This window comes from Acipenser ruthenus, chromosome 18 (assembly GCF_902713425.1).
Source record: "Acipenser ruthenus chromosome 18, fAciRut3.2 maternal haplotype, whole genome shotgun sequence".
NCBI classification, from domain to species: Eukaryota; Metazoa; Chordata; class Actinopteri; order Acipenseriformes; family Acipenseridae; genus Acipenser; species Acipenser ruthenus.
The window spans coordinates 24,015,319-24,029,021 of record NC_081206.1 but is presented as its reverse complement, the minus strand read 5'-3'; the positions used below and the strand labels follow the sequence as shown (position 1 = coordinate 24,029,021).

The window sequence follows — 13,703 nt, the reverse complement described above, 5'->3', positions numbered from 1 at the left end:
TGCTTTAGCTTTATGGTTAAATGTTACCCACATCTTTGCTTACTGTTAATACAATACATTTGAGTATAATATATGTCAATATAACCACAATGTTCCTATAGGATGTAATCAATTTGTGGTTTCTAGCTGCTTCTGAAAAATTGAATTTCTCTTCCACTTCTAGGGCAAAGTATCATAAATTAAAATACGGCACAGAATTAAATCAAGGTGACTTAAAGATGCCAACCTTTGAATCAGGTAACAAATTTTATTATTTTCTTTTTTTCTTTTTTTTTAATAAATCACAGCTATCCAGGTGCTTACCTTGAATGATAACTTAAGTAATAACTGTTTTATTAAGTGTATCTTTTGGGAATTGCATTTATTACAAGTTTTAAATATGACTATTATTGAGTGATTTCTAAAACAACAAAACCTTGCGTGCCCTCTAATGAATTCCCAAATTGATGTTGCCGTAATGGGATATTGTACCTTTTAAATCACAATTTCTGAATTTATTTGCATTTGAACAAATGTGGCAAAAATATTTTTGGAGAACTTTATTTTCAAGGATATTAGATTTAAACAGCAACATTTTTTATTTAAATTATTAAGTTTGTGTGTTTTGCTCTAGGGTATACAGTAGCTGACATTTTGGGTGCAAGAATTGTATGTTACCGGAGAGTTCCACTTTTCAGTTGTAACAATAGATTACTTGTTTTGTTTTTTTTATATAGTTTTGTATTTAAATGTTTTGAAAGTGTAAAAGTGGGCAAGTTGGTGATTGTCTTCATCTTCATCCTAGCATTCCCTTTACACATAAATAGTTCAATTTTGTGCAATGAGGATTGTCTACAGTCTTTTAGCAAGCTTTTTATTCATGAGTTTTGAGATTGTCCTCTATTCTGTTTAGGGCATTCCTTATGCAGTGAATGAAATTCAGTCCTATTAAGAATTCAGCTGTCTCCGGTCACAAAAGATAACATTTTTACGACATTAGTCATTAGTTGCGACATTCTGAATCCAAGATTTTTTAAATGTATAATTATTGGACTTTTGACAGTAGAAAAAAGAAACTACTGTTGGCGTTGATTTTAGTGAAGACTATTAATCTCAAAATTAAATTGTAATTTAAGATTATACTCTATTTAAGTAGTATGTATTGCATTTCATGTTTTTTGGATTATTAATGACACTACATTTAGAAATAATTGTATAAGTGTACATTAATTGCTTAGGTTTAAGATTGATCTACAGCCCTATCTAAAAGTTTTGTATTAGCATAGGTGTTTTCTTTCAGTACTTCTATAGCTTTCCAGAGAAGATGTGATTGCCGTTTGGTATTTTGATGTACCTGTCTACACTTCAGTCATTCTTCACTGCTTTTTGGAACGCTAAGGAATATGCTATGGGAATTAGTTGAATACAAGTGCCATTTCTAACATGTATTTTTGTATTACAAGAGTGGTATTTTCCTTTAAGTAATCACATTAAAAAAAAATAGTAATAAAAAATGTTGAAGTGCGTTTGTCATTTTAACTTCCTAGCTAATTTTGTTCTGGAAAAGAACTTCTGTAGAATGCTGCATACAGCAAGTACAGTAGTTCTGCTAAATGTAACCATACTGTACAGTAAAAAGAACAATGCCACTGTCTGTTTAGTCTTTTCATGTTGAGCACAAAAGGATATAATTTCCCCTTTTTGGTAAAAAATATGTCTGATTTTTATAATCTCAAAGACTTTCGTGAGAGCAGATCTGGTTGTACTACTTGTAATTAATACCGGATAGGTTATTTACGAAATATCTTTTATCTAAAATCTCAATTTATTTTTGTACTTCCCTAAATCTATTCACTCACTTGCCATATTACTTTCAGCTTTTTACTTGCAAATAAAGGACCAGTTGTGTTTATGAATGGGTAAATACTTGTGGCCATTGATGTTTAATCCAGACATTGCATACATTATTACTAAATATAATTACTTAAACACAAGTTGCAAAATAATTGGTGCAAGGTGAGGATTAATGGATAATACAAAATTAAGTGTTATAAGAACTGTTCGTAAGAGGATATAATACACTGTTTATCACAAGTGCTGCAGAAGGTCACTAATCTCCCTAACTGATTGCTTGTTTGTTTTTTCTCTTGTAGAAGAAACCAAAGAGACAGAGGTCCCAGCAGTACCTCAGAACAGCCAGTTAACATGGAAACAAGGCAGACAATTGCTTAGACAGTAAGTAATGATATGAAAGATAAACCTGTAAACAAGTTTTCCAGTTAGGAACAGGTTATTAAACAGATTTTACAAATTGTCTACAGTGTCCTATTTATTATTTTCATGTACAAGTTAGCTGAACAATCACATTTCCAATTGAATTGTTTTGTTATACCAAGATTTTGTTTTGTTTGTTTTAAATGCTACGTTTATGTTGGAAGTAATATGCTTATTTTTTTTTTCTCATCTCTCTACAGGTATCTTCAGGAAGTAGGTTACACAGATACAATATTAGATGTACGGTCCCAAAGGGTACGGTCTTTACTAGGGCTGTCGGGCTCTGAGCAAAATGGCTCAGTAGAGACAAAAAATCTGGAACAGATTCTCAATGGAGGAGAATCTCCAGCAAAACAAAAGGGACAAGACTTAAAAAGGTACTATGTTTGTTCCTTTGCTAACTGCCTTTGATGTGAAAGTTATAAAAGTTCATTTTTAAGTTTGACTTCAAAGTACATATTTATAGCAATTATTGGTATTGGACTGCTGACAACAAATGGCACATTCAGGAAATTCTATTTATCTTGTGGTTTGATCATTGTCTTTTAATTACCCAGTCAAGAGCTTCAAATCTAGTTTCATCCTTTTTTCTATGCTCTTGTGTAAATGCTTTAAACCATAAAGAAAACCTGTGTGAACGTGAGTAACACAAATATTAATAAGAATGAATTTCTAGGTGTGCGCTTCTTCTAGTACTACTTATAAATATGTACTTTTAAGTTTGTCTGTAATGATTTTTCTAACAAAAAAGATATACAGTTAACATTAATCTGTAATAGATTGTCCAAGTTGAATTGCAAACCTTAATATATTTGCTTTGTGCTACTTTCAAGGATTTTATTGCGTATCTGGAAAATATCTATTGCTACTTGGACTTCTATCAAGAGTCTGCCTTGATCTAGTGTTACTTTGCAACAACTCCTTACACTTTTCAAAATAACCAATAAATTAATTCTGAAAACTGTTTTGTCTTGTGAAATTCACCAGCTTTTAGCAAGGTTTAGTTGATGAATGTGTGTATCCGTGATAATCATCAAGCTGTCTTAACTGTATTGTGTACAGGAATCCAGGAGATGTTCTGGAAACATTTAACTTCTTAGAAAATGCAGATGACAGTGACGAAGATGATGACGATGATGAAGAGGGAGATCTTGTGTCAGACATCACAGGTGGAAAACAAAAGCACAGAATAAACAAGAAACATAAAATCAAGGTAATCTGGTCACAAAAATGAACTATTATGATATGTAATGAAGCATATGGTTATTCAGGAAACCTATAGTTAGCTGGAACTGTACAAATGTAATCGTATCATAGTGTGATATTTATACTTATTTTATTCTGCCATATATTTAACAATACAGTTCTAGAGAGACTGGTATAGAAGCTCTGTACAAATGGTGGGATATTTTTGTGGTAATTGCAGATCGGTAATGAGGGACTGGCAGCAGACCTCCCTGATGATCCAGACACAGAGGAGGCCCTGAAGGAATTTGATTTCTTAGTGACAGCGGAAGATGGGGAAGGAGCTGGGGAAGCAAGAAGTTCAGGGGATGGAACAGAGTGGGGTAAGGCAGCTTACTGAAATTCTGATTTGCAGTAGTCGTCAAATGGTAGGATGCCGGTGTAAACAATAATTTTGATTTGCCTCTTGCCTTTTCTGCTTGCTTGAATTGCTGATTTACAGTATTATACTCCGAGGAGTATTTAAGAGCGTATTAAATGTTATAATATGCTATACTGGGTAGGTATTTAACTGGCGGTCTAAAATGCCTCTGAACACTCCTAACCTTGTCATTCCCTCTGCATTAGGTCTAAAATGTAGTGTAATGTAAAAAAAAAAATCCTCCACCTGCCAACTAAAAAGCCAGTCGATCAGATCATCATTAAAACCGTACTAGCACAGCTTCACTGTATATACATGGATATGGCTCTGTAAAATGTAAAAGCAGGCCATTCAGGCATTTTGGAGCAATCATGGTACAGAGGAAAACCTCTGCAATGTTCTGTCCCTTGTTGCGTATTTTGCTACCATCAGTGCTAGTATTTAAAATGTCTTGCTCGCAAACATTTCATGTTTTATAGTATGGGTCTTGCGGCTCTCGACTATGGAAATTTTAATATGCGGCTTGTAGGGTGTTGAGGTTTTTTTTGTAGGGGGGATCTTGATGCACAGCTGGTTGTAAAAGAAAGAAAGTGGTAAACACACCAGTAAATGCTATTTATGTCGCATTGAAAATGTTTGTGGAACAACATGAATGTCATTTTATTTTTGAATTTGCATTTTTTTAAATGAAAATTGAACACACCATTTCCACTCTTTTTCAATGTAGTTCCATTTAATGTTTTACCCCAGGGCATATCAGTAACAGCAGTATTAAAATACTATAGCATATACTGTAAACTAGCTCTGCCAATCTTTGGAGACTATGAATTGCCATTTCTAGAAGCACAGATATATTCAGGGTTATGCTTACACCATGAGAATGCATCCCCCATGAAATCTGCACAGCTGCTACTATGGGTTGACTTTCAGGCACTTCGTTTGTTGTTGAATTCAAAACCAGAAACTCTGGAGCTTTAAGACTGCTTAAATTCTGGGAACACTCAGCTCTACAAAATGTTGACTGCAGTAGTTACCTTAATAAACTGTTTGTTATTGATGGGCATTCTTGGCTTTCTTTAGGGTGGTGATGATGGAATTTATTTAAAACAGAACAGTTCCCTGTTTTTTTTTTTTGGTTTTTTTTAAATAAAAAAACAGCACCTCTGTACACAGTTACATTAACCTGTGTAATAAGGGTTCAAATGTTAGGTGAAGTGTACATATTGGCTAGTGTTGTGTGGCTGTTCTGTCAAAAATGACAGTGTCCAGTGATTCTGCTAGAATGTGTGTATTCAAAACATTTGTATCTTTCCTATGTTAATTTTACCACCGAGACAGTTATTTTATCTGCACTTTCATTGCAGTTTTCTGCAAGTATGCTTCAGTAATCGGGCATCTCCACAAATCCAGATGAATGATGATAGTGTAATTGTATGGTTTATGTAATCCATGAACATGTACATTTTATGTTTTCTTTAGGCTGTGCTAAGTGAAATAGCACCTCATTTAAACAAGCAGTCTAATTGGAAGCCAGGACAATGAAAATCACAAAGTATTGCTTGTCTTGTGGCTGGATTTGTATGAAGATAAAATGCACAGCTTTTTTATTTTTTTATTTAATATTTTAACGTTTTTTTTTTTTTTTTTTTTTTTTTTACCATTCCTGTATCAATTTCACTTTGTTCAGTCAAAAAAAATGGAGGTAAAAGTGCCATATTGCAAATAGTAATTGCCCCCCCCCCACACACACACACACACATACACACACACACTCACTGTGTGTGCTGACATACCATAACTGAAACTGTACTGAAATATTCTGCAAGTCTAGCTGATGTTGCTGATAAATGATCTGCTACCTCTTTAGGTAAACAGTTTACCAGATGTATTTTCTTGAACTAAATGATATGATTTGCATGAATGTTATGTCCAATAAACTTGCCTCTGTTCACCTTCACCTCTTTTCTGCTATAGCCTGGCTTTTGTTTACAATTCTCAGTTCTCAATTTCTTTTTTTAGCTGAGCCTTTAGCATTTCCATCTGGTGGTGGCAAGTCATTTATTATGGGTTCTGATGACGTGCTGGAAAGTGTCCTGGGCCTTGGTGACTTGGCAGATCTAACGGTTACAAATGATGCTGATTACAGCTATGACGTAAGTACTCATTGGATGTGGAATTATGGATAGCTGGATAAAAATGTAACCCTCTTCTCCCAAAAGACCCCCCTCCCCCTAAGAAGTATTTGGTGGGTTCACTAAAACTTTGTGTAGATGATGCATGACAAATCAAATATTTTTCTTTAAGAATGTTAGTTTATAAGTATTTTTTGCTGCCGATACCTCTCATCTGTTTGTCAAACTGACTTAATAATTATATTTTTATTTCTGATTTAATCTTAAGACAGTTGTGTCCATCTTAATTATGTTCAGTAAAACATAACTTTCATTCAAATATTTAGTTAAAAAAAGATAGTGATGTCATCTATAGTGTATTTTAGGAGAATGAATCTGTATGAGCATTAACTTATTAACGTTGTAAATGGATAGTAGCAGGGGTTCATGATTTGTGTGGCCTTTATACAACAGCTGTGTAACTGCACTGTTCTATCTTTAGTTGCCAGCTAATAAGGATGCCTTCAGGAAGACATGGAATCCCAAGTATACACTACGCAGCCACTTTGATGGAGTGAGATCCTTAGTGTTTCACCCAGTAGAGCCTGTGCTGGTAACAGCCTCTGAGGACCACACGCTGAAACTCTGGAACCTGCAGAAAACAGTTCCTGCCAAAAAGCAAGTATCTTACTACTCAAAGTAATCCAGTCTTTCAAATTATTAGACTTCTTGTATAGGAAGCCAGTTTGTCATCTTCTTCTAAACAGCATTTCTGTAAAGATGTCAGTAAAACAAGGATTCAACAGTCTTCAGTATGGAAACTAATTATTTCCATGATACAATATATAGTTTTATAACCGCTTAGGCATATATGCATTTTTAAAGGTTGAAGACACTTGCCATCTACTATGGTTCACCCTGTGTTGTATGAATTCCCCTCACGCAATTGTATTGCTGTATCATCTGCCTGCTGCTTTTATTAGAATTGGTTTTGTTTACACAAGGATCAGCTTACTCCAATAAATGTTTTGCACATGACCTATTTTATGTAACAAGGTATAGATATATGCCTGTGTTCTTCACATTGTTCACAAAGCCTGAAAGAATAATTGTATTGTTACATATTGTCACACTGTTGTAAATATTTAATTACTTTTTCATCTTGTTCTTGCAGGAGTGCATCATTAGATGTTGAGCCTATTTATACATTCAGAGCCCATGTGTAAGTGTCTTCTTACTTGAATACAGGCTGTCAAGTATTGCTTGACTGAGTATCTTGTTTTTTTTACTACATCGACCCAATTTTCATTTTTTATTGTCAAATCAAATGTTATTCATATAGTTACTTTGATGCAAAAAATATCTCAAAGCGCTGTACAAGACAAAACAAAAGAAAGTCAAAATAAAATACATTTGTATAGAGAAATAGAGTAAAAAGAAAGCAAGAGCAAAAAGAAACAGTTTGGTACAATAAAATATAGTGCTGGGACGAACACAGGATTTTCATGTCCGTTCGGATATTCATTCGTTTTCAAAAAGTAATAAGACATTATATTGCTCAGAACGCAGGCCGAGACAGCATAGCAGCAAGGGCAGGGGGCATGGCCCCTGTGTGTATTTTACAGCAAGACGTTACACTATGTAACACATTAAAGTAGGAAAATATCCCAGGAGTAAAGAATACGTTGTATAGGCCTTACTTTACCCCAGTGAAAACTACAAAACAAAGGATGCCAAATAGCAGTTCAAGTTAAACGTCGTTTTGTTTATTCCCGAAATAAATAGTACATAAAGTTGACACAGTATTTTGTTTATTTTTTACTTTTTTGTTCATTCCTTGCCATTGCCTTTTCTTCACAGTAAACAGTGGCCATAGACACGTCTTCATAAAGTAATAACATGAGGTTTACTTGTGCTTTGTGTAGCTGAATAAGCAAACGAAAACTGAAATTTAATTTAACACTGCAAATAAAACAAATGTGGAAATGTAATTTATTACATTCCACATAACAGAAAGTCGCAACAAAAAATATAGAATATATAAAATCTATATAAAAATCACAACATAACATTTCCAGCAAGTTGGGCACTCTTTAAGCGAGGCATTTCAGAATGATGTGCTTGCCTTTTTTCTGTCCCATGAGATTGACTCGCTCTAAAGCAGCGAAACAAGTTTTTGACCCAGATGGCCTCCCATAGAGATCACTATGCGTGCGCACGCATAATCTTGTTTGTTTACTTTTTGCTGTCTTAAACTTTTAAATAGAGGCTCAAGAGCTGCTGTCTGTGTTTTTATATATAATCTCACATGTCACACAGAGCTCTTTTTCATTTGCCATTTTTAAAACTGTCGCACTTTTGGTGAGGTGGTAAATAAGTGCAAGGTATTTTTGTCATCCGAATACATGTCAAAAAATATTCGTTCGAATATTCAGATATTTGTCCCAGCACTAATATAATGTTAAAAATATATATTTGTAAAAAATAAATCAACTCTAAACTTCAGTGGGAGCCAGTGCTGTGAGGCCAACACAGGAGTTGTGTGGTCTCTTTCTTTTTTTTTTTTTAGTTCGCTGAGAATCCTAGCAGCTGCTTTCTATATAAGCTGCAGACAAGTTATGGCATGACCTGGGAGCCAAGCAAATAGAGCATTGCAGTTGTCAAGTCGGTAACACACAAAGGCATAGATTAGTTTCTCGGCATCAGACAAGAGAGAAATTACTGAAGTCAAGCAATGTGTCTTAGATGGTAAAAATGAACTTTGGTGACTTTACAGATATAAGACTCATTCAAAAGATAAATAAGATCCCCACATTTTTCTGTATGTGTGTTACCGGTTAAATTGTCCAGATCTCTTTGCAAATATTTTGTGGCTTCTAGTTGCAAATCATTTTTGGGGCATCCACTTCTTCACATCAGTAATGCATTCAGTTAAGGTTGATACAGCCAGGGTATCACCAGGTTTTACGCGAGCCATGAAAGGGGCTGTATAAAATGAATGTGTTATTGTTGTTACATCTTTTTCCTTGGTTTCCCTTCACAGAGGACCTGTATTGTCATTGGCAATCAGCTCCAATGGAGAACATTGTTTTAGTGGTGGTATTGATGCTGCTATTCAGTGGTGGAACATGCCCAGTTCTAATGTAGATCCTTATGACACATACGGTAGGTATCTCTTGTTTGCTTAAAACTTATCTAAAGTTGGTAGACCTATTGCACCTTGTACATTGAATACATCTAACTGTTATAGTTGAGACCTGAGGTGCCTTTTTAAAAAAACAAATTGAATACAATGGGAGAATCTTACCTTGCTGTACATTTATGGATACAAATATTTTCAGTCCCTGACGTACTTTTAAGTAAAACAGGTCTGCCTAATAACTATCTGGTCCTCCTGTCTTCTAAAACCCATAACGGGAGGGAGAGAGAGTCAATGTATAAATATTTGTGTTAAGAATTTCTGCTGTGTTTTCATAAGCTGTTTTAATACTTTTCAGATCCGAATGTTCTTGCTGGCACGTTTCTTGGCCACACAGATGCTGTATGGGGCCTTGCATTTAGTGGTATTAAGAACAGGCTGCTCTCCTGCTCAGCAGATGGCACTATTAGGTTATGGAATTCTTCAGAGAAGTCGCCTTGTATAAGCACATATAATGCAGAAAAGGGTAAATTTAATAAATTTTACATTCCATTTACTCCATTTGTAAAAATGTTAAAAATAAATAGCTGAAGTTTGTTGGACATGTGAAATGGTATTAACTGTCTGAAACTCTTAATGTGGTGCTTACTATCCAACAGTGCAAACTACTTATAACACATTGGATGTTTATATCATACCCCATGGTTCTCTGCAACCTCTAAAAAAAAAAAAAAAAAGTTTGTACTTGGATTTTAATTAATCCAATGCATGGATCAAGCCAAAGCAAATCATATGTCCTACGTATTAATTTTGATTGCCCATATACATTTCTTATTATTATTATTATTATTATTATTATTATTATTATTATTATTATTATTTATTTCTTAGCAGATGCCCTTATCCAGGGCGACTTACAGTCGTTACAAGATATCACATTATTTTTACATACAATTATTATTTTATATTAAGACACAAGCTAGGTGAAATTAATTTAAAAAAGCAGGGTAAACCATTATAACGTGGTTCAAAGTCAATCCATACTTTTAAATTAAAATAAATAAATAAATAAATATATCAAATTTAATTGGAGAAAAATGTTTTTGCACAAGTTGCATATGTGTCAGTTTTACTTGTTTCTTCTTTTTTTGCAGAGCATGGAATTCCTACATCTGTTGATTTTAATGGATGTGACCCAGCTCACATGGTGGCCTCTTTTCATAATGGAAACACGGTTATTTATGATTTAGAGACATCTCGGCCAGCTGTGGTTTTGGCATCACAGGTGGATGCAAGTAAGTTCTTCTGTCTGCACAACAATTAGTCTGCTTTCCTCTGAGGTGGGCACTTCCAGATACAACACACCTGCACTGAGCTATGCATTTATTACAAACCTCTCAAAATAAATAGGCATGCCGATCATGGTAATAGGATCTGATGTCTCTCAGGATATATTCTGCACAGCGTAGTGTGCAGGCATTCATTCTTTGTTCTCCTAACAGCCGTTTATCACTATCAATTTGACACATTTTCTTTAATGTTGTGAATTTATGTGTTGTAGTAAAACAGATTAATTTCATCATTTCTTTCTTTCCTAAATCAAATCTTATTGTAGGACAAAAGGAAAATCTAATTCTGTATTGGTTAATTCATTTTAGGTTGTTAAACCTGCTGTGAAATTAATGATGTTCCATAGCTTGATTAAAATACTACTACTACTACTACTACTACTACTACTACTACTACTGCTACTACTGCTACTGCTACTACTGCTACTACTACTACTACTACTACTACTACTACTACTACTACTACTAATAATAATAATAATAATAATAATAATAATAAAACCTTGCTTCTATACTTGGCTAAAGTGTTTGTTTATTTTTTTTTCAGATTCACCTTTAGGTAGTCATATAAACAGTGTGGTTAGTCATCCCACATTACCTGTTACAATTACCGCTCATGAAGATAGACACATCAAGTTCTTTGACAATAAAACAGGTAAGAGATATTTATTGTGAGTTTAGAGCCTCCATATTTTATATTTAAAACATCAGATTTAAAGCATCATAATTTCATCATGAAACATTGAGGGGAAATCTAGTGAAAGTAGAGGACACTTATGCTACTTCTGTTTTACAATGCGCTCAAATGTATTTTCAAGGTATGTGTTTACACTGGGGTTGTACAAAACATGAAACACTATCTAGTTGTCTGCAGAGCCATTTGTTGCTGTTCCTCTGTGATAACCCACTGTAATTCTTTAAGTTGAGCGTGCTAATCTGCAGCCATCCTGTAGAATTACAAGTAGTGCCATGTAGTGGGGAATAGCATTTACTACAAAAAAGCTAATTCCCAGTATGTTGCATTTATTAGTTTTGTCCATTGTATGGACTTGCAGTTAAGTTGACCTAGTCTGCTTGCTAAGTGTCTTCACCTACGGCTTGGCCTCTTGCCTTTACATCACAGTCAAGTACCAAACGTTAACACCCTCTAATCAGGTTCTATTACCTAATAATATTATTTCTGTAACTTAATGTTTGTATTTGTGCAATGTAAACGATGAAGATAAATGCATGTGTGTGTTTACGGGCTCTAGGTAAACTGATCCATGCAATGGTGGCTCACCTGGATGCTGTTACAAGTCTGGCTGTGGATCCAAATGGAATCTACCTGATGTCAGGAAGTAAGTATGATATTAAAATGGCAAAAATCAGCCATATTAAAAGTTTGATTTACTAAATCCATTTAACTTTACTAACTCCTAGGCCATGACTGCTCTATTCGCCTTTGGAACCTGGACAGCAAGACGTGTGTACAGGAAATCACTGCCCACCGGAAAAAGTCGGATGAATCCATTTATGATGTAGCGTTCCATCCATCAAAGGCATATATAGCCAGTGCAGGAGCTGATGCCCTTGCCAAAGTGTTTGTGTAATGTAATATATTAGCCCTTAATAGCAGGTGAGCTTGGACACAAAAGAGGGATTACTTCACTGCCTTGAGTAACAAGATTACCATTTAGACACTACATCGTATCTGCCTTTCCACTTGATTCTCAGAAGATGGGCAGCGCAGGTACCAAGTGGTGAAGTTCTCACCAAAATCCTCAAATAATAACTTCAAACTAATTCATGTAACTGTAATTACTGCAAGTAAAAACAGAAAACCAGTATTTGTAGCCTTGACTGGGTTTGAACTGAGCTATATCTGTTAAGTAGGTGTATTTAAGTAAAAGTGGAGTCTAATTTTACAACGGTCAATTATGTTGGACTCTGTGCTGCCTTAGGGATAGGAATGTGGTGCTCTGCTTGGGAAAGTGACATCACAAAATAGCGATACTCATTCAGTTAGTGCCGTGCAGTTGATTTATGAGCTCAGTTGCCTGTTTAATCCATCATTTAATGTTAAAAAAAACAATATTTTAGCATTAGTTTCATGAAAACCATTTTTTTGCAAAAAAAAATCTAGTTTTTATAAGCTTTTTATATATAAGTAGCCTGTCATAACAGTGCTCAGAAGTTTGTTTTTTAAAAAAAAAAAGAAAGAGGTTTTATTCACAATGCCCTGCTTATACTGATCTCACTGACCCACTGCAATGTAACCACACTCTACCCTTCTTCATTCTGAGATGATCTCAGCTAGTCCTTACTTATGGATGCTATTTTTAACAATTGCTTTAAACCGTCTTATCAGATTATTGAGGACTGTAGAAACAATGTGTTTAAATGGAACACAGAGTTCAGTGCTTACAGTGAACTCTTTTTTAAAATAAATAGCAGCTTCCTATCACTATGTGATATTTTTGTACATCTTACTGTATTTACAAGTTTATTTATCACGGGTTAGACAATTTAATGCTATTGTCCTGTTATTTATTTCACTTTTCTGTTGGTCTTTATACCTTTTTTTTGTTTGTTTTAATAAGTCCTTGTAAGCCCTGTTTGTGTAAGACAGGGCTATGGCAAACAAAACAGAATTCCAAAAACTATAAAGTTAGTATGAACAGATGTTTTTAAGTACAGACCAAGTTTATTTTATGTCAGATAATAGGGGCTTTTCTGCCCCAATGGAACTGGAAGGTGAAGTCCCAAGAGAAACACAATGTATTTGTTGGGAGGGTTGAAAGAGAATGCAATGGAACTTAATCACGATTTGAAATCTGCTGTTTGGTGAAGCTTTCCCTGCTTTGATTTTTATTATTTTTATTTTTTTGAACTGTGCATAAGTTTATGATGTAACAGATTTTTTTGTTTGTGTAATGCATGATTAATACAATAAAGTATTTTTTCTAGTCTTCCACAAAAAAAAAAGATTTCTGATCAGTTTGCGAGTTTTGATGAGTTTTGTAAGGTTTTTGTTTTACAAACTATGAATCAGCAAGTTTTTAAGATTGTACCACATAGCAAAAGTACAGCTGTTGAAAAGTAATGTATATAAAATGTCTATAATAAATATTAAATGGTGTACCTGTATATTGTCTTGGAATTATTTAAGTTTGATCTCTGATATGTCCTTTTAAAATATCTAATAATTTAAAAGACAGGATGTCAGCCATAAGTTTCTAGATTATTCTTAAATATAGTTGTAG

General features: G+C 34.3%; 1 protein-coding gene across 1 annotated transcript in view; it reads left to right on the top strand.

The window, feature by feature from the left end:
* Positions 1 to 13,579, top strand: part of LOC117418281 (striatin-3-like) — a 24,992-nt gene extending 11,413 nt beyond the window's left edge. The window contains exons 3-16 of the mRNA XM_034031178.3: positions 164 to 237; positions 2,133 to 2,214; positions 2,454 to 2,630; positions 3,316 to 3,466; positions 3,680 to 3,821; positions 5,879 to 6,012; positions 6,473 to 6,648; positions 7,145 to 7,192; positions 9,014 to 9,135; positions 9,468 to 9,635; positions 10,264 to 10,404; positions 11,006 to 11,113; positions 11,712 to 11,798; positions 11,881 to 13,579. Of these exons, the coding sequence (XP_033887069.3) occupies positions 164 to 237; positions 2,133 to 2,214; positions 2,454 to 2,630; positions 3,316 to 3,466; positions 3,680 to 3,821; positions 5,879 to 6,012; positions 6,473 to 6,648; positions 7,145 to 7,192; positions 9,014 to 9,135; positions 9,468 to 9,635; positions 10,264 to 10,404; positions 11,006 to 11,113; positions 11,712 to 11,798; positions 11,881 to 12,050 (1,780 nt within the window). The 3' untranslated portion in view covers positions 12,051 to 13,579. The remainder of the gene's footprint in view (positions 1 to 163; positions 238 to 2,132; positions 2,215 to 2,453; positions 2,631 to 3,315; positions 3,467 to 3,679; positions 3,822 to 5,878; positions 6,013 to 6,472; positions 6,649 to 7,144; positions 7,193 to 9,013; positions 9,136 to 9,467; positions 9,636 to 10,263; positions 10,405 to 11,005; positions 11,114 to 11,711; positions 11,799 to 11,880) is intronic.
* The last annotated feature ends 124 nt before the right edge of the window (positions 13,580 to 13,703 follow it).